The 21,194-nt window shown below is 42.8% G+C and overlaps 1 protein-coding gene across 1 annotated transcript in view; it reads left to right on the top strand.

Annotated features, from left to right (window-relative positions):
• The first annotated feature begins 5,576 nt into the window (after positions 1–5,576).
• The window catches only part of RHOBTB3 (Rho related BTB domain containing 3), a 38,271-nt gene continuing 22,653 nt past the window's right edge, over positions 5,577–21,194 (top strand). The window contains exons 1-5 of the mRNA XM_074812499.1: positions 5,577–6,241; positions 6,616–6,781; positions 10,102–10,695; positions 10,869–11,085; positions 20,378–20,570. Of these exons, the coding sequence (XP_074668600.1) occupies positions 10,694–10,695; positions 10,869–11,085; positions 20,378–20,570 (412 nt within the window). The 5' untranslated portion in view covers positions 5,577–6,241; positions 6,616–6,781; positions 10,102–10,693. The remainder of the gene's footprint in view (positions 6,242–6,615; positions 6,782–10,101; positions 10,696–10,868; positions 11,086–20,377; positions 20,571–21,194) is intronic.

Below are 21,194 nucleotides of genomic sequence, written 5' to 3'. Positions count from 1 at the left end.
AGAGCATCATACGGTGTGTGCAAGCAGAGCCAGGTCAGGCCTAACCCTCACGTAACGTCGTACAAACAGACCCTGAAAGGGTGATCCGTGCAGAAACTGATGCCATTGCTCAGTTATTTTGTGTCTCAAGCTGTTAAATAATGAGTCCAGATTCTGCAGGCTAGTGAGGGGAATTTCTTTTATTGATAACAAAAATGGTGGTCTTACCATCAGAGTGTACATGGCAACTGAAATGAGACCAAGGACAAAGAATTGAAAGATTGGCAATTAGGAATGAGAGGAATTCTTCATTAGCCTTCACAGTCTGCCTGATAGGAGGTTAGAGACCAATACACATGAGAAGTCTTTGGATTTAAGTCCCTAGCTTGTTGTGTTAAGGTACATATTCTATCTGCATCCGTAGCAACAGTTTTGATATTTGCCAGGGAGTAAGGGTTGGCATTCTGATGCTCCTTCAGTAAAATCCACCCTCCATAAAAGTCTGTTTCAGAATTTCCATACAGACCATAAAGCAGCGTCAGGGCACAGCTTCCCTCATTTTAAAACACCTCCTGCAGCATCAAGGACTGAGGTCTGGCTACCCCCTCCCCTTGCATCTTGGTAGGGCTTTGAACACCAAGAGAATTCGGTGATATGGATAAAATTTCTAAGATTCGTGGGCATGGAGCTAACCTAAGGCACCTTCCACTTGCAGGGGAGTAGCTGGGTGCCTGGTACTGTTTCTGTAAACTTCATTTATAAAACAGGGGACTGGACCTCTGTCTCCCCAGGAGTGCTCAGAGTTTACTTGGGCATGACCACCACCTGCAATAATCCGTCTCGAAGGTTTACCGTCCCAAACGAGTGGAGCAGTTTTCATGAAGTTAACAATGAAGAGCTTATCCTCATCCTTGTGAAAAATGCTGTCTAATCACAGGCAAAATATTGCACTATCCATTTTCTTTTAAGTTTCCTTCATTACCTGCTTTAAAAAGTTCTTTTACTGTTGCCAAGCTATTCCTGTCTTCACTGGTCAAGTATGAAATTGCAAAATCAGGTCAATGATCGGTCCCTTGTGTACTATAAATCAAGTGAGCCACAATTTCAGATGGATGCAGAATGCAAAACATCAGAACCATAAAATGTTCATTTCTCATCACGAGCAAATGTCTTGATCACTCACCTGTGAAAAGTTCATCTTTGTTTAGAAATTCTGGAGCTTCTGAGATGTTTGTACTGTGATGTATCTAATGGGTGGGCATTTACCATGAATGCTCCATACATTGACGTGGGTTGCAAGAAGGTGGGTAAGATTTTTGAAGAGCTTACTTTCACTCTATCTGAGGTTTCTGTGGTGCATATCTGGCTTGAACTAATTATTTCTTGGAGTTCAGAAATTTTGTGGGTCATATTATCAGATTTGTTGCTTTTCCTGTCTGGTTGTTTCAAGCTTCTCTTGGTCAGGAATTAAAATCGTGAAAGGACTGGATTTTAAAACAACAGGTTCTCTAGCAGAGAAGCATGCATTACACCATTGATATACCGAAATAAGATTGAAACTCAATTAATTTAATCCCTTTCAGCAGTCTGTAGACATGTGTCACATAAAATATTTCTATACACTAACTCATTACTTTGCTGACAGCTCAGTTTTAATTTAGTACAGATGTTTTGACTGATAGAGAATGGAAAATACTCTTAAAGACCAAAGCTTTTCAAATAAGTTCCATTTATGGTTTGTCTTTTAAATTTTCACATTTTCATGTAATGGATAAGAAATAGAAGGTAAGTCCAGTCATTAAGTAACTCCACTTAAAGCATGAGTTATTTTTGTTTTAGTCATGATGCTATATATTATTTTGTTTTGAACTCACTTAAAACCACTTTTTTTTTAAGAAGCACAAGCTGCATAAATCGTTGCACGCAGACTTACTGAACATTGTCTTTCAGAGGGGGAAACTAAGTGTAAAACCAGAAGATTTTGTCCCAGCAGGACATATTTTTGTCAAAATCAAGACAAAGAAGAGAATAAAACTGTCTTGTAGGGATGTTGTTGAATAAACTACTGTTTGTAAAATCCATGGGAAAGTCTATAAACCTAGAGGCTTATAGAAAAACCCCTATTAAAGAGAAAACACAATTGATATTGTTCTTTATAACTTGTTTTCCACTTTGTTCTACCTTGCTCCCAAATGTTTTGCCCTGCTTGGTCTTTTCTGAACATCATGCCCCTACTTCCCTAATTTTGTTAGACAAAAAAGCATTGTTAGGCGACGCTGGCAAGATTTCTGGAGATACGAATCTACATTCAAGACTATGGCTTAAGTTGCTGCCAAATACGTAACTGAAAATCACTGTGTAATTTAAGACCTTCCCTGCAGACAACTGAGTGAAGATTACAGATGATTCAAATATATATAAAAATAACCACAACAAAACCAAGGACTGCCAATCTTTTCTGGCAGAAAAAGCCTGAATTTTGTTGTAAATTATTTCAGAGGAGAAAGAAAACACGTCAAATGTGTGCCTAAAATGTTACCTTTTAGTAGTATTCACTGTTTCTACTTACAGTGTAAAAATGTCAGAGCATCTTAACTATTTGGAGACTTATTCAGTGCCTCTGAAGTGGAAGTAAGGCAAAAATAGGGCTTTTACCATCATAAAATTGATGCTATTTGTCATATGCTGTTTCTGTCTCCAGTTTTAAACTGGGAAGTGAGATCTTAGCAGGCTATGAACATGATTTTTGAAGACAATGCCAATTTTGTTCTTTCTTATGATTCAGTAAAGAAAAAGTTAGCTGTAAGAAAGGAGGAAAAGTATTTATGAAATTCAAACAAAATGGTGTTCTCTTATATTAACAAAACATAACATTTTATTATGAGGTTATTAGAAGAGAAGCAGATGGAAATTTATAATGCATGTACTACCATCAGAAAAGCAACACACCTGCCATGAAACAGAAAATAAAAGAAGTAAAAAAAGAAGTTTAGACAATGTACTGATTGCGGTGTTTGCTAGACCTTCATAGACAGTAAGTGGGAAACAAACCTGATACGTAACTTGTACGTGTGTTCTCTTCATCCAGCTCAACCACCTCTCTTTGCAATTGCTTGCTAACTCCTTTTTCAAACTGTTTGGCAATTCTTTTAGTTTTTCTGCAGTATCAAGAATAGTATGTTGTTATAATATAGGAAAATTCCTCTTCTTGCTCTTTTCTGTAGGTGATTTTTTTTTGCAATATGAAAAATTTAGGCCCTTAATGCTAATCTATTTTGATTGTTTCTGAGCAGACCATCATTCATGCTGTCCAGTCTGGCCTTTTGGCCTCATTTTTCTTGCAACTACAATGCTATTAATAAAGCAATAGACACTGAAGCTACTTACCAGGAAATATCTAGTGCTAATCAGCCAGTTTATATCTCTGCAAACTCTAGATCAACAACAAATACAAGATAATTTGTGGTGACTTTTGTTTACCTCAACTTAGAGTAAGTAAAGCTTACAAGTAAAGCTTACAAAGTGCAATACTGATTTATGGATTAAAAAAAGGTTTTTTATTCCGTTTGGAGAGCTGGCATTCAGAAATGTCAGCTTTTTATTGAAAGCTTTGAATGTGAAAACTTAGCAAATTTGTCCTGGTCCTCCTCGGCGATTTCAGAGGTGAGGTATTTAGTGCAGATGTGCATTTCAAACTAAAAAAAAAACCCAACAAAACAACAACTTAAAAAAATCCAAGAAAGTATTGTGAAAACGAAAAATGACGCAGTGCTGTGAATTTCCATCTCCCTCCTCTTAGAGGGAGCGATTGCCAGGCTGATTTCCAGAGGAGCAATGCTTAGACAGTCATGTTGTCCATTCCATCCCTCCGTCAGCCCTTAGTAGTAAACTTTGGCTAAAATGTGATTGTGGAAAAGCCTTGAAGATACTAAATTCCAATTAGTTTTGCAAAAATAGGCTAGTTCAGTAGCAAGACCTCAATTAACACTCCTTTGGAGACAGCAGCCCAAACCAGAACACTTCTGTGACTATACATTATATACCCAGGGTCTGAGGCAGGAAAATAGCCATTCACTGGCTTCTGTTCTTAAAAATAATCAATTTATAAAGACACTGTCATTTATGTCCTTTCACCACGTGCTGTTTCTCACATCACATGTACGGTTGTCACCCAGCAAAGGCTCCTGAGCAGCCAAGTACCTCCTGAGAGTGGGCTGCCTGTTCTGGAATAAGTAATATAGGAATGCGAGAGTCTATGAGACTAAAATGAAGTGATTTTCTGTTACAGTGAAAGCAGTGAGGGCAACATTCAAATCCATGAAAAACACTCGGTTGCCACACACAGATCATCCTCGCTTGCTGCCTTGATACCTGCCTCCGTAGTTAGAGGTATGTGGGCAGCAGAGGAGGCTGATAACTAGGAGTACTAAATAGCAGTGAAATCATGGCAGAAGGGAAAATAAGAAAGCAGAAATCAGGAAAATAACTAAATAATAAAAAAAGAAATATGATTTAAAGTCTAGCTCTGAACCGGATCTTTGGATTTTTGGAAACCAGAATTACTTTTTTTAGATATGAAATGGCCATCCAGTGACCACTTGGAAGATGCTTAACATCTGTATAAGGAAAGCTAATTAACAATGTGGTCTGTCTTTTAATTCTGGAGTATTAAAAAAAGGGTTAAGAGGCCACTTTAAACAGGAAACTTACTCCCGATTAAGTTTAATTTATGACTCTTTGAGAATTTAGAGCTTTGATAGGTGAATAACTTTTTATTACGCATATACTATTTGGTAAATATTTGTGTATCTAAGTAAATTGTTCTTTAATTTTCTTAAAATGCACATTAACTCATATGTTTAGGTGACATTATTAGATCATTTTTATTTACCTGACGTGATGAATGCTATCTACACTCCTGTGATATGTTTTTAGTAAGAAAAACTAGAAACTTTTTACATTAGTGAACAAAACTGTGGGCAGGCAAAGGGCAGAGCTTCTGCAGGAGCACGTTAAGTACTTTGAGGCACTTCTCCCTCTAGAATTCACGTGCTGGGTCACTGGGTCTTAAGCGCTTATCCAGGGGATCATAAAGTGGATTAAAATCCACTTTGGCTGCACCTCGATGACTGTGTTCAGTTTTGGGCCCCTCATTCCAAAAAGGCCATTGAATGACTTGAGCGTGTCCAGAGAAGGGCAACGGAGCTGGTGCAGGGTCTGGAGCACAGGTCTGATGGGGAGCGGCTGAGGGAACTGGGGGGGTTTAGTCTGGAGAAGAGGAGGCTGAGGGGAGACCTCATGGCCCTCTACAACTCCCTGAAAGGAGGGTGCAGAGAGGGGGGATGAGTCTCTTGAACCAAGGAACAAGCGATAGGACAAGAGGGAATGGCCTCAAGCTGTGCCAGGGCAGGGTCAGACTGGCTCTTAGGAAGGATTTCTTTGCAGAAGGGGTTGTTGGGCGTTGGAATGGGCTGCCCAGGGCAGGGGGGGAGTCCCCATCCCTGGAGGGGTTGAAGAGTCGGGTTGACCCAGCGCTGAGGGATCTGGTGGAGTTGGGAACAGTCTGTGAGGTTCATGGTTGGACTGGAGGAACTTCAAGGGCTTTTCCAATCTAGATTCTGGGATTCTCTGATTCTGTGAAAATAGTCCAGAAATTTCAGAACACACTGAGCGTATGCCATCCCTTCCCTGCCCCCAGACTACAGCAGCATCTCCTGCCAAGGTGGTCCCACATCCCCCGACCACCCTCTGGAAGGTGACACCCAGCTAGCAGAGACCTGTGGGGTGGTTTGATCAGCACATCTGACCAGGCCAGCCCAGAAGAGACCTTTTCCCCCTGCTCTCTGGTGGGGATCACCTACCCCTTTCCCAATCCCCTCTTTGCTTGCCCCATGCCCACCCCTCCCTGCAGCTCAGCCAAGCCATGATGGTCCGTATCCACTGCGAGGAGATGGCTTCAGGTTCTAAAACAGCAGAATTAATAGAGAAACTAATTTTTTTGATCCTTTGACCTGCATTCTAATGCAATTAATAACACTTGTTAAATTAAATTACAGGGTGCAGCTGTACATCTGCAGTCGGGGATTCTTACCATTGTCTTCTTCTGTAGCATGTAATATTTTCAGCCCTTCATCTCTGCAGCAGGTTGGGGCACGTAGGCACCAGATGGCTCCCCACTCACCTTTTCCCTTCACGGCCGGAGGCAGCAAGCTTGGATGATGGTCCTTGCCCTGGACTTCTGCAGCAGCAGAGCTGGCTTCTGGTAATCCACGGCTCACCCTCACACTGTTAACAGCTCTCCACAATGCAGTAGTTGCTTTCACAGCTCGGTTCTGCTACAGACAGGATCTACTTTAAAATTAAAAAAGTATCATTTTTCTTTCTCCTCCCATCAGATCATTTTCCACCCCCTTCATACTCTTGATTCAATATTGGGCTGATAGTACGTTACTTGATCTGATAGAGTTATACTAGAAAAAAAGAGTTAAATGTGAGTAAGTGGCTAGGAGTAGATAACATTTATGAGCGCATTCCTCAGAAATTCAGATAAGAAACCATGGAAGTGGGTCTGGGGGTCTGTGTATCATTGGAGGAGCCATCAGAAGCTGCCAGTATGTTCAAAAACTGCTTTAACAGGATCTGGGGAATGCCAGAGCGATGGGGATGCTGCAGTTCTCGGTGAGATGAGACAGACTGTGATAGAGCACGAGATCAAGGGAGATGTGGATGAACATAGTCTGCTGGGAAGGCGTTGGAGAGGCTGCAGAGAAGTCCAGCATCGCTGGCATTTGGAGGAAGGGCAGTAAGTACACTGATAAAGGGGGTCGTGTGGGCAAAATAATCCTCTCGCGTTTTCAAAAAGCCCTTGAGAAGCTTTTTGCAAAGCTTATTAAACTTTGCAAAGAAACTAAGTTGCCACAAGATTGGACGAGAGGTTGGTTTTGGGGTTGAAAGCTGGTGTAAGAAGAGGAAGTGAAGGACAGGGCTTAGTGGTCACTCTCCAGGAGGGAGGGGATTTGTGGAGTCAGGAAATAATTCAGGTCGGAAGGGACCTCTGGAGGTCATCTAACCCAGCCTCCACTCCAAGCACGCCTAGTGACCTCAGATTGCACAAGGACCTTTCCAGTGAAACCTTGAATCCTCTGAGGATGGCGGTTCCACAACTTGGTACAAAAACCTTCAGATTTGTGCTGGTTTTTTTCTTGATGTCTCCATCTAGAGACCTCTAGAAAGCAGTCAACGGTGAAATCTGTTGGGCTGGAGGGACAGCGATCTCTGCCTGGGAGCTCCTGTCCCTCAAGTATTCACGCGGGGGAAAGATAATTTGCTTCCAAGCCTGACCAACCCTACACTATTTTTCTGCCGTGGCTGTACTGAAAAATATTAGAGGACCTTAACACTGTCCCGCCATGCATCCCTCGCTTTCCCACACACAGGCGGCTTTCGTAGGTTTGGATGTGGCAGATGGCTACAATAACAGAAAAACTCCTTTTGTTTGCTGGTGCTTTGTCCGCACAGGAGGTCTCGGCTGGCAGATCTCGCAGCAGCCATCTCTGGTCTGGACGGGCGCTGATAAAATCGAGCCTGTCACAGGGTATATTTTGCAACGTTAGGAGGAAACACCTCTATTCAGCCAGAGGTAGTCCTGTCATCTGGAGTCATCTATTTGAAAAAAACTCCGGGAATTTACCTCTCCTAGAACAATGTAGTGCACCTAAAGCTGCTCAGAACATCATCATCATCTCTGCGCAGCGTGGAGACTCAGCTAACGAGTGTGCTTGGCAACAACTTTGAATCCAAGTGTGTTAAATCCCCTCACTGTCCTGAAAATACGGGCCAGTGAGTCCTATGTGGATCAGAGCAAGTGAGGCTGCATGTTCCACAAGATAAAAATCCTTCTCCTTGACTTGGTGTCAGTTATCTCCTCGCCGTGGACAATATTACCCTTTTGTCAGCAAGGACTGCGTGTTTGTTTTCACTGATTTATCTGAGATACTCGCTGGAAAGCTTCAACAGAAATAATTTGAACCAAAATAATAATGTTCCAGTGTAAAGTGCACAAGACCAAATATGCCGTTGTTTTCTGAACCCGGTCAAAAAGTCCCTCTTCTGCAGTTTTATCTTTGTATGTCAGAAGCAACGGCAAATGCCTGCTGGCTGAAATGTCGTAGGATAGTCAACTTCTAGACTGCCAAGCAGGGAACAGTCAAGCAATCCTCTACAATCCTCTTCTCTCAGTTAAACAATCCTTTATGGCTTTCCCTCGCCACGTCCACGTAACTTGCAGAATGAATCAGAGGTCGGGGTGACAAACATCTTCTCCATTTGTGATGTTTATTGCCCCGCAAGAGTGAGCTTGTTTCCTTTTCTGTTTTTTCTGTGTTTGTTTGAAATGTATTGTGCAGTCCCTCAGCAAGGCAGACAAAAATGAGCTTACGGACCTACTTTCGCAGAAGAACAGACAGCACGTTCATCCAATTTTAATGCTTGCTCTTTCAATGTTGTTTTAAATCTTCTGATTGCTGGTGTGTTACTAAAACAGCATAATATTTTAATCTGTAAGCTTTAAGTGCTGTTCATCAGGTGAGATGAATCCCACCTCCACCATCTGCGTAATTTGCCAGAATTGATGCTCCTGGCAGTCCTAATTAGTTTCCCAGGTGGTTCAAGGAAGGAGTGAGAGGAAAACAAATGTTTTTCAGCGACCCTCCATCTCTGTTGGGCCTCCTGCCCTTCGCACCCTTGGGCAGGGCTAGGTCCGCAGCAACAACTAAGCTATGCTAATTGGCATTTGGGTTAATTGGGTCGCTTCTCACTAGGGCTGCCTTCTTTACCAGCCCAGTTTTAATTGGTGTTACAGTTCTCTGTGTGTGCGCCTGTCTGTGTGTGTATATCTATATATACATGTATGTGAATATATGTATATGTGTACATATATCGGTGTGTGTGTTTTTTACAGGTGTGCATATTTATTTAGCTACCCTGAGTTATGCTCAGTGTTGTACAGAACTTTTCTCTCGAAGGTTTCCTCATTTTCAACATCTAGACAGCTACAAGTTCAGATTTAAGGATTTCAGGGGATATCCAGTGCCCTTTAAAGAGCACACTGATAGACGTGGCTGCAAGAGCGTGATGTCTCTGAGTACATCGGCTCTCACAAAATGAACCTCATATACCTGGTGTTTGGACTCTCCTGAGGATTTGGATGAGGAGGACGATGCATCACAGTCAGAGAACCACCTGAGGAAAAAAACAGTGGCTTTCTTTGACCACTTTTCTTAACTCACCTCAGAAACATTGATTCAATTCTTTTTCTTTTTTTTTTTTTGGGGGGGGGGGGGGGGGGGGAACAACCAAAACCTGCAGCTGTCATTTGTCTCTTAATTTTCTAAGCAAAGCTAGATTGAAAAGGAGAAGAAGCTGGAATGTGATAAAACATGGGGAAACAAAAATGTTGGTAAATTATCTGTTGTTGTTTCATGGTGATTTTTTTGCAGTAGACCGTGTAGAATTTATAACAAAAATATAAACCATAATTGACCTCATTAGCATACAACAGATATTAATGCTTATGATTTTTAAAAATGGCCCACCCAATCAGTACAATATTGTGTACTGGTTGTAAAACTTTGGCAGTGACAGCCACATTTGCCAGTAGTGGAACAGTGTCTTTCTCAGAGTAGGGACTGTTTCAGGCAAAGGTCTGTTAATTATTTTGTTGATAATTGTACGAAAACCTGTGTTGAATGAGTTCCTGCCTGTGGGATTAAGCGTGTTCACATAGTTCTACTAATATAGATACTACTATAGATAAATAAACTACTGTGAGTGTTTATTTATTGTTTAGTGTGCCTAAAATATTTTTGCTCTGTTTTCTTGCTCTAACGTGTGTAGTGGTATCTGACAGGGAACATGCTGTTTTAGAATGGATTTGGTTTCAGGTGCTTGTGTTGATTTTATTGTAATTAGAGATCGTCCTTTTTGAAAAGAGGGCTTTAAACGTCACATTTAGGAAATTATCAGCCTAATATTGAAAAGATAGATACTATTTAATTTTTTATTTAAAAAAAAAAAAGGTTTAAATACTTTAACAGAGGATCTTCGCGCTGCTGTCTCCTTCAGCCTGATGGTCCCTGCGGTGCGGAGGAGCCGTGGCAGCGACCCGGCGTCGTGATGCTGGTCCTTCTCCTGCGCGGTGGCGGCAGAACGGAGCCCTGCAAACACCCCCCCGGCGCAGGGGGGGAGGCAGCTCTTCTGGGTCGCCTTCACCTGCCCCGGGCGACCTGCCCGCAGCGTGTGCGGGCTCTGCGGAGACGTCAGCTCGCTCTGCCCCGTTGCGTGTGCGGGGCTCCCGCTGACTGACGTCAGGATGCGATGGCCGTGACCGAGCGGCCGGCCGCTCGCCTGGCGCCTCAAGTTCACCCACAGCCGCTGAGCAACGCGGACACCAGCGCCTGGGCTGTCCCCACTCTGCTGCCACTCCGCTCCCACCGCCGCAGCTCCGGCGTGCGGCCGCGGTCCATCGCCCGCAGCACCGAGTTACTCGCCAGCCCGGACGGAACGCGACAAGAGCCCCAGAGGTCACAGCAGCGAGGCTGAGCCTGGACACCGACACATAAAAAACCCAGCCAAGCCAGCTGGGGATTTGTAATGCGAGCGGCGTTTCCAGGTTTCTTTTCCGCTTCGCTCTCGTCCTGCTGTGGGATTTGAGATCATGTATGTGTTTTGCTGTTGGTTACGGCGGGGGGGTGTTGAAATCTGGGGAGGGAAGAGGATTCGGAAGGATTAATATGTTAGTTTTGATTTAAGGGGATTTTAATTTTTTTTTTCTCTTATCCCTGCCCTTCATCTTTGTTAATACTGCTCTGCCTTTATTATTTTTATTTTAGGTTGGTTAATATTGTAGCCTTCGGGAATGAAAGAGATGGGTTTTCTGAAGACAGCCAGCAGTCGAGCCTGATCTATACGTATCTCGGGAGAAGTGCTCTCATTTCCCAGATCGACAGCAGCTTGTCTGCCAGTCACGTTGGAATTCCAGTTTTTACCGAGTACCAAGCCTGCGTGTTTGGAAATGTCAGACTGGTGGTACGCGACTGTCCTGTCTGGGTAAGGGATTGGTCTCAGTTTTTATAACCACGCTTAACCGCATAAGTGGTTTTAATCGAATTAAAACATACCTTAATTTGAAGTTATTTCCATTATTGTGGGATTTTATTAATATGTTGATCATTGCGAATACTGAAAGCATATAAAACGTAGCCAGGCAAATGCTGCAAAGTCTCGAAGGTGCTGCAGAAAGTTTCTCATTAACAAGCCACTGCCCACCTCCTCTGCAGGAAGGTGGTATTTTCAACTGTGCTGTTGAGTAAAAATTTTATTGAAGATAATACAGAGGAAAACAAGAACCGTGTTTTTGTGACACTGCATCATAAGCACTCTCTCCAAATATTTATCAGCAATAAAACAAAATGTATATATTTTTCTGCAAAAATGAAAAGGCATTCAGTTTTCCAGCTTTGCAAAGTGACAGATTATAAGATTTGATATTTTGCAAAACACAGTATATGGAGTCATTTTACTTCTGTAATAATGAATAATCGCAGCTTAACATTACTTCCTTTATTTGAAGGTAAATGGAAAGGATTTTGGCTCTGTTCCAGGTATTCAGCACTTTTGTTAGTAAGTGAGATAATTTAGTTATGAGTATGAGCAGATCAATGATTATGTAAGAAATGATACTGATAATCTAAATTAAAACATATTTAATGACTACTTAATGATTTTAAAAAAATAAAGCTTAGCAGCTTTTAGAAATTAAATCAATAATCAGTTTCAGCTCCATAATTCTATCCTTAGGATGATTTTTGCAGTCCTGTGAGGGAAACTTGTTTTGGAATCTGCAGGAATCCCAACAGTTCCAGAAATACAGAAGTTTGTAATCTTAAAATTGAATGGTCCAGTTTAGCTATCAATTTGTTCTCTGTTTCTCACCCTTTTTTTGTCAGCTGCACGTACAGTCACTGGTTCAGATGGACTGGGGGACCCTGTTCTTAATCTTTGAGGCTGCATGTGACCCGCACGTGCAGTTTGCTGGAGTCACTGGAGCGCAGCAATGAGTAAAAATCTCCTGAATATAAATTAAGGCTGTAAGACTTCAAAGGGTGTTTCAGAGGATTGGAGGCTGGGGAGGGAGGTGGGGAGGCAGGCAGGGGTAGCTGGAGAAGGGCAGAAGAAAGGACCTGGAGAGGAGATGCAGTTCATGTCTTTTTATCTTGTTTTATTTGCATTTGGTCTTATACCAAACAAGGTTCTTCAGTTCTGGAGACCTTATTTTTGCCCTTGAAAAGGTAGCTTGTTATTGTCTGCAGTGTTACTTTTCTGAGGCCTCTTGTTTTTTTCCTTTCTCAGATAAAGGAGGCAGGAGGGTTATTACTGGGAATGATGAGGAAAAATGGGCATGTTTTTGCTCAGTAGAAGACACCTCAGATAGGTGGAGTGGACTCTGCAGGTTGTTTGTTCTGAGGAGGCGGGTTCCTTGATGGGGTTAGAAGAACAGGGTTGGTTTCCACAGTCGGGATGCTCAGGTTTTGCCGTGTCGCAGAGGCCCTGCCAGGACTGTTCCTCTGGCAGCCTGGGGAAATGGGACAGCACAATTCAGAACTTGGCTGACATTGCCTCAAGTCATATTCCTTATGGAAGAGGATTCCTGTTGCATGTTAGCGAAGCGCAGAGGTGGTGGTGTGGTGGGTCTTGCATTATTTACACCTCATCTGAGCACAGCATGAAGGCGGGATTGCATTTTAGCTGAGATCTTTATTTCATCTAGATTAAATCCATGTGATTAAGTCAAGCCAGTCTTAGACATAAACTTGGCAACTGAGTACGCCGATAGCTGCGAGTCTCCAAACTCAAGGGTGCCCTTGAGCTCTTTGTCCTCTACAGCTATCAGTCTGGAAAAGCAGCGTGGGTGCAAGTTTACCAAGTGGAGCTCTCCAGGGCAGGGGGGGACCCTCTTGTGAGACAGATAGACTGTGGTACAGCGTGAGCCTGCTGGTGTTTAACTCTCTGCTGCAATGTCTTTGTCAGCCCGGGACACTGCTCAACTGTTTTGAGTCTGCAGGAGGAGACAGCAGCTCCAGCGTCTCCGGTTGAACCCTTCCTGATGGCATTATGATGTTGGGTGTCTTATTCAGTGCTCTCAGTCTCTTTGAAAGTGCTGCAGCAAGGTTTTCCAGCCGCTGCTGAAGTGCTTGTGCACTGATGGGTTGGAGACATAGGAAAGAGATGGTCAGTGCTGCCGTGGTGGCATCGTCCTGGTGGGCACGTGGCCGGTGAAACGGCAGCAGCAGTGTCACGAGGGCACGGTATTTTATACGCTGAGATTGGCCAAAGCTGTCTGCCAAACGGCAGAGATAAAAGCAAAGCTTCTTGGGCATGACTACCCATGGCAATGCCAGTCAAACGCACAGACAGGCGTGGGGGAACGTGTTTCCAACCTGCCGTGGGACTGCTGCTTTCCCCCAGCGCCTCCGTTAATATTTTAACTGTTTGTGCCAGTACTGTGTTCTCTGCGCTGCTTGCTTAGAAAATCACAAAGATAAATTCATGTTTGCTGACACGCAGAACAGCAGCAGCGCGTTGTGAGAAGCTCCTTGCCCCGTGGCAGGGTGCAGGGTGACTTGGGGAGGATGGAACCCTTCACGCAGATAACACGGGGTTGTAGAGGTAGTGGCGGGGCATACTTTTCAAACTCTGGAGGCAAAATCTCACTGTTTTCAAAACCATGTTGTTCTCTGTGTGTCGGTCACTGGGTATATCCCTACGGCCCGCGGTGTCCTGCGCAATGTTTGCAAAGCTGCAGGCTGATACCTGCCACATGCAGGGCCGATGTCCCTGTGATTTACATGGCTGGAAAACAGCTTGATAAAAAAATACAGACCCAGGACGAGAGGAGATATAAAGAACTAGGAAAAATGTATATATATGCTAACATCCGTGCTGAATATCGTGATTTTTGACAGCTGATCAGTTCCTAATGTGTGCTTGTGTTGTGCTCTCATAAAGCATGCTAAACTAGCATGTCCCAGTTTTCCTAATTTTTGGGGAGTAAACCTCAGTGTGGGAGCTAGTATCTTACAAGGAGTAATTTTCAAGATGAATTTTAAGATTTGCTTTGGAAAGGTTGCTTTATTTAGCACTCTGTATCAAATGTAACAGTCTTTGGGACTGAGTTGCCATTTTATAGGCTTGCATGTAGTTTGCGACTTCAGTCACTTTACACTGAATTTTGTTATGTTTCTGCATATATACAAGTGAAAACTGCAGAAAAAGTGCAGGCAAAATTTGTAACATCTGATGGCAAGTGAATCTTCTTCAACTTCAGAATGAATCATAGCGTAGTAGCTATAATTTGTATTTTGATTCATTTAATTATGATGCTGGAAAAGAAATGGCAGAATGAAAAATTCACTATGAGTGTTCCCTGCCTGCATTGTTGTTTCTTTCTCTTGTTCTTTCCTCTCTCACTTGGAGCAGGACTATAAGGATATGAGAGTGTTTTGGTCCTGAGCTGGGGGTCTTGCTGTCCTTTTTAATTTTTTTCCTCTGTGAGCCACCTGATTGGTTTTCTTTGTGTCTTTGTTTGTTTGTTTGGGGTTTTTTTGTGTGGTTGTTGGTGGTTTTGTTGTTGTGTTGTTTGTTTTTTGTTTTGGTTTGTTTTTTTTCCCCAGGGAACAATACCTCCAAAAATTTTTTGTTTTCCCCATAGTTTATAAAAACTGCCCAGTTTCTAGAGAATCACTGACATCATCATGTTCCCAGTAGCAGAAATGTTACAAAAGACAGGCTGAGAGAGTTGGGGGGTTCAGCTGGAGAAGAGAAGGCTCCGGGGAGACCTTAGAGCGGCCTCCCAGGACTGAAAGGGGCTACAGGAAAGGGGGGAGGGACTCGTCATCAGGGGGGAGGGATAGGACGAGGGGGAACAGTTTTAAACTGAAAGAGAGGAGATTTAGATGAGATCTAAGGCAGAAATTGTTCCCTGTGAGGGTGGTGAGGCCCTGGCACAGGTTGCCCAGAGAAGGTGTGGCTGCCCCCTCCCTGGAAGGGTTCAAGGCCAGGTTGGACGGGGCTTTGGGCAACCTGGGCTAGTGGAAGGTGGCCCTGCTCAGGGCAGGGGTTGGGACTGGATGGGCTTTAAGGTCCCTCCCAGCCCAAACCAGTCTGTGATTCCATGATTCTAAAAGGAGAAAGCAGAGCAGCTGTGTTCTGGAGAGTGCCCTGTGCTGGGTGAGGCCTGTGCCCGTGCTTGTGGCTGCTGAGGGGCTCGCACAGAGCTGCAGACCTCCATGGGAGTCACTCTCCCCCAGGTATATTAACTGAGACGTTGAAAAGGTGTTCTGTGAATTGTTTTTTTCAAATTCTCCTGTTCAGCAGTATCTTTCCATAAGTGTTTTCTTGGTTTTCTGTGGGTTTGTTTTTTTTTTTCCCCACCGGAAGTACCAGTTCTTTGAACTCTGAGCTTTCTTATCTCCATGGTTTTATCCATGGTGGTGTTATCTGGGTTTTTCCCTGCAGCAGCATCCTTGTGATCCTTGTGCTGGCTCTTAAATGTCTAAATGTAAAGGAGTTTGATCCACTCTTAAAATTTATTTATCACTTTTAGTAATCCAGTCATATTACTACTTCAGTACAAAACCATAGCTTGCAACTTTTAATTTTTTAGTATGTCATCCTTTCTCATTTTTAAGCTTCGCTGTCTGAAGTTGGCAGTTTACAACAAGTGATAGTATCCTAGTAAAATTTTTTCCCTACTGTGTTCTTTATTGTTCTTTTTACCAATATTATTAAGTTACCTTCATAAAGGACAATGCTAGCCTTCATTAATTTTGTTTCTGGATGAGCTCAAACACTTAGAGCTGTTTTGGAAAGCCTCGAGTGAAAAACAAACGTGGCATTCTAGGTTTGTGGTCTGAATTTCCTTGATTTCTGAAGAAAATACTTCATTCTATGCTGCATGTTACTTAGCTGAGCAAGTTCAGGGATCTCGTAAGTTATGGAGGGTACACCTGCAAAATTTGTTCTGCTGTGGATCCGACTGATTAGAAATTGCAAAGAAAAAAATAGGGAAGGCTCTGGTACGTGGTGTGGAAATGATCACTGGAAGGAAGGCTCTGTTAATGGAGAATGGGTCTGTAAATGGGTCCTACAGAGAGATGAACTTTAATATTCCCAGTGTAGCCCTCTTGGATCCTGAGGAGATGCCAGGGGAACGGTCCTTGGGGGTGGACAAGCTCCCTTGTCCCCCCAGAGAGCGTTTGCTGCCCCAGATCAAGGGCTGGGCTAGGTGGACATGGGGACATTTGCAAGCAGCTTTTAGAAAGAGTGTGGGCATTGCAAGGGCACAGTGGATTTCACTGCTGTTCCATAAAGGCATTCATAAATTATTTTTAACAAAGCAAGTATTGTCCTCATGAGGGGTCATGTGATTTTCTAGGAAAATCGGGTCTTCTTTGCCTCTGAAGGCTTTATTTTCAACGTTAATGCTTGAGAAGTATGATTTACTAATGGGAAGAATATATTATGAGGCGTGTGCAATGGAGACACGCAAGGAAAGAATGAAGTTTTTTTCTAATAAGTCCTGAGAGGAATAGCGACAGGAGTATAATTATAATTACTAAGGTCATATTATAATAACCTTAGCTATGCAGTTACTTTTTCCTTTTGTCAATGGCTGTCTTGGGAAATGACAAGAGCAGGAAGCGCAATGAGGAGTAGCTGTTACATAAATTTCATAGATGGAGCCTGGAATTAACGTTATTCCTGGGTCTGAACCGGTGTTCATCGTCTAAAGAAATTCCCTCTGTCATTTCTGCATGAAAGCTTCCCTAAAAGTGATAATCAAGGAGGCTCCAGATGTTCTGTCTCAGTGATGCCTTGGGCAAATAACCCTTTGTTGTCGGGGATGTTTTTGGAGGATTTTCCCAGCACAGAGCAGCAATCCAAGCAGTCTGTGCTAGTCCTGATGCAAAATGAAAATAATTGCAATAAGACCTTTGAAACATGTCTTTCTCCTCTGTGTTTTTAAACATGACATCCATCCTCAATAATGGGCTCTCAGGGCTATTAAATCAAATAAACGAGGGCACAGGGAAACTTCCCAACAGTAACAGAACCCAAGTGTTGGGAGATGTTGGGTTGGCGCATTCTGCATTTTTCACTTCTTGATGTACGCAGGGCCGGCCCTTACCCCGGGGAAGTGGGATCCATCCCCACCAGAACTTCATAAACTTGGGTAAAATCCTTCCTGATAGGATTAAGAGAGACACACAGTGGTGGCAGAGGGCAGTGGCAGAAAGCACAGACCTCCACAAACCCACCGCACACACCTGGGAAGCTGTTACAGCCTGCCCCACCTTTCCATAGGTTTTCTTTGCCCTGACAGTTAAACAAGGAGCTGTATTTGCACACCTGTGAGGCTGTTTTCAGTAAGGATTTTGCTAGTTTTCCCCACACCTGCAGAGATGGAAATGTGGCGAGTTGGGCAAAGTACAAAAAGGGGAGGGGAATCATATGAGGTAATGGCCATATTTTCTTTTTGTTGTTTGTTTTTCAAAATATAAGTACTTTTTTAATCAGCATTATTTTCATTAGGAAAAAAAAAAGCCTTTGTGTGGTTTTGCTGTATGATATTGACCTCTTCAGACACTATTGTGTTATATGCATGAGGAGGCACATGCAGACAACCACACGTCATACTCTGTTGAAATTCCCATCAACAAGAAGAGCATTAGAGCTGCCACTGGTTGAGGTTAGGGCATGGAGGGTCTCCCAGGCTGGTGCCGTGCTGGACGATGCTCTCCTTGGTGAGCCAGGATGAGGGCAGAGTGCGTGTCTGGCTGTGTATCAGATACCTGGTGTCCTGTCCTCTGCTGCTGGGGGGCTGGTGTCAGGATGGAGCCACAGCTCTGGGCACTCTGGTGTCTAGAAGCCCTGTCCTCTGCTCTAGATCAGGACTAGGTTTATGCTGAAGCTGAGCACAAGAGTCAGAGTTGGTTCTTTCCTTGGGCATGGCTGTGGTCATATTGAGCAAAAACTTAGAAATCTTCCCAAAATCTTTCTGTTTGGTAACATGAAATGGTGTCATGATGCGCTTGAGATACAGCTCCACTGTAAAATGGAGGGAGCTATAAACCACATACAAACATATCACTATGTGTAAAAAACACACAGTACATTCTGTAAGAAGTTCCCATAAACGTTTTTTATCATGAATTCTTAAAGTTCTGGCAGAGTTCTTTTGTGTTTGTGTGCCTGTCCTCTAGACCTTGCTGGTGATACTGCTGGTTATCACCAAGCTTGTCAAGGTGGGTATGTGCAAACCTGGGCTGAGCTTGAAGCCAGGCAGCTAGAAAGAAATTGCAAAGCAACAGGCATGCCTTCAGTCTGCCAGCACAGAACAACTAAATACTCTGTGGTAATTTTTGGTTTGTATCGACTTTTTCCATTAAACGTTTTTAACACAGCCTAAATGATTCTGGAGATTTTCCTTTGCTTGGGATTATAATAGTCTCTAACTGAGTTGGCTGAAAAAACAAATACCAAGAGCAGTGCTCTTAAAGCTCTTGTCAACATGGTGAATCATAGAACAGCTATTGATCATTTTTAATTGTCTGTGCTTTTCTTATTACAGAACAAGAACACACATTAAAGAGATTAACAGGAATACCTATTATACTTTAATTTTATTTCCTGATTTATTTCTTTGTAAAGGCAAGCCCTAAATTGGGTGTGATGTGCACTGACAGTCTAGGCAAATATTTGCCAATACACTTTTGTCAAGTTCACGCTACCTCTTGTACTTAAGAGTATTGCAGCTACCTCACCCTAGATTTGAAACAACACCTCTTTTGAAGTGATCAGAAATAATCATATTGACAATGCAAGACACTTGTTGATACTAATGATCTTTTATATATTTCTCTGTTTCCCACCTGCAATGCTTTTATTCTGTGACCTGTTCTTCAAAATCACATTAACCATCCCCAACCCAAAATTTGTGTCCCTTCGTCACTTCTTCCGTGCTCACTTACTTCTCTCTTCCACAACTTTATTTCATCATTGCTTGTTTCCATTTTTTTCTCAAGATCCCAAGTTCTTCTGGCTTTGCGTCATGTTGTACAGGACTGTTAGCATCACAGACTGGTTTGGGTTGGAAGGGACCTTAAAGCCCACCCAGTGCCACGCCCCTGCCATGGGTCAGGGCCACCTTCCACCAGCCCAGGTTGCCCAAAGCCCCGTCCAACCTGGCCTTGAACCCTTCCAGGGAGGGGGCAGCCACAGCTTCTCTGGGCAACCTGTGCCAGGGCCTCACCCCCCTCACAGGGAACAATTTCTTCCTTACAGCTAATCTAAACCTACCTTTTTTCAGTTTAGAACTGTTTTGCCTTATTCCTTCCCTGCAGGCACTAGTAAAAAGTCTCTCTCCATCTTTCTTAAAAGCCCTTTTAAAGTATTGAAAAGCTGCAATAAGGTCTCTGTTCCAAGATGTCATAATATTTTAGTTTTTCAAGTTGACTTTCAGTTCTCTGGACCAGTTCCAGATTTCTGTCAAGAATTTTCACTTGAGCGTATGTGCAAACCATGGCTTTCAGTGGCATTTATGAGCTACCTTTAGGCAAATAGAAATTGTGAAATTATAGCTCTCATGACAAATATACAGGTAATAACTGTATATTACATGTGGATACAGCACAGTTGAAAATTAACAGGATACAAAATAATTTTGGAGTGTAAGTCCTATGCTTATAGCACAGAACAATGACAAATTGAATGTGAAATCAAAAAAGAAAGTTTAGTTATGTGATTAAAGGCCTGTCCTGAAGACATTAACACTTGTTAAGGCTACATGGAAGCCCTTGTGAAGCAGATAAAAATCACACCCAGCTGGTGAAACTTGTGTTTAAAGGTTCTTGGGTACATAGCACAGTTCTGTATAACTCTTTCCCTAAAATATTATGATAAATAATGGTTTTGTGTGAATTGCTGCAAGCCTCTACTACTAAAGCTGCTTTTATTTGCCTAATGAACACTTCTAGAAGTGAAGTAATTAAACCAGTAAAGTTTCTTCCTGCAAAGTATATTCCTAGATAAATGCTATTTTTCTTCTTCCTGAAGAATTCCTGAATTCATAAAAGAGATTTATTGTTTATTATAATCAGCAACTTGTTCTCCAGACAAGGAAATTACAAAGCATGAATTCTCCTCTTTGTTGAATGTCTTCAAATAAGAGATTAATTTATCAGTTAAAAATACTTTTGTAAGGTTTTGCATTAAGACTGTTGAATAGTTCACCTTTTCCTTTATAGACAGGAAATCTCTGATCAGTGTTTTTTCTGTTTAGGATATATTTGACAGTGACTGGTACACCTCTCGCAGTCTCATTGGAGGAGCTGATATTATTGTGATTAAATACTCCATCAATGACAGGACTTCATTTCAAGAACTAAAGGATAATTATGTCCCAATGATAAAAAAAGCATTAAACCTCTGTTCTGTTCCAGTAATAATTTCTGCGATTGGGGCAAGAAAAAATGGTATGTATCCAGTCTTCTGTAGGAATGGTTAAAACCTCACTTGAAAGTTAAGAGATGCTGTAATTTCAGTAGAAGCTGATTGTTCTTCCAAGCTGTTAACAGAAACAATTAGTCTGTCAGGATGACAGTAATATGTGCATGTATTATGGTTCTGTAGTCTGGAGTATTGGCAAGAATATTATGCTTAATTAACCCTGGAGATGAAAGGCATCCTATCCTGCTTTGACCTCTGCAAGGGCTCTTCTTGTGGAGCCATCCCACACGGAGATTAAATCCAGTGTTTTGGATTAGGCAGTGTACATTTGAGTGTAAGAGGTGAACCCTAGGGTTCTGAGGTCCCTCTGGCCATGTCTCAGGTATAAAATATCTCTAGTGCATGAGGGGATTAAAACAAAGTCCATCAGCTGGAGAGCGGGTGGAAAATGCCTCGAAATTCTCGAGGATGTTGAACGGACACATCAGCCCTTCGGGTACCACGAAGTGCCACGTGCTGCCACATCAACAGAGGTGACCTGCCACAGCAGAGTGGCTAGGGTACAGCTAGGGTACAGCTAGGGTACAGCTAGGGTATAGCTGGTGTGTTCACACAAGGCCCTGCCCAGGCTGGGCAGTAGTCTGCTGTGA

The sequence above is a fragment of the Strix aluco genome, chromosome Z, assembly GCF_031877795.1.
Source record: "Strix aluco isolate bStrAlu1 chromosome Z, bStrAlu1.hap1, whole genome shotgun sequence".
Classification (NCBI taxonomy): domain Eukaryota; kingdom Metazoa; phylum Chordata; class Aves; order Strigiformes; family Strigidae; genus Strix; species Strix aluco.
This window is presented reverse-complemented; position numbering and strand designations above follow the sequence as displayed.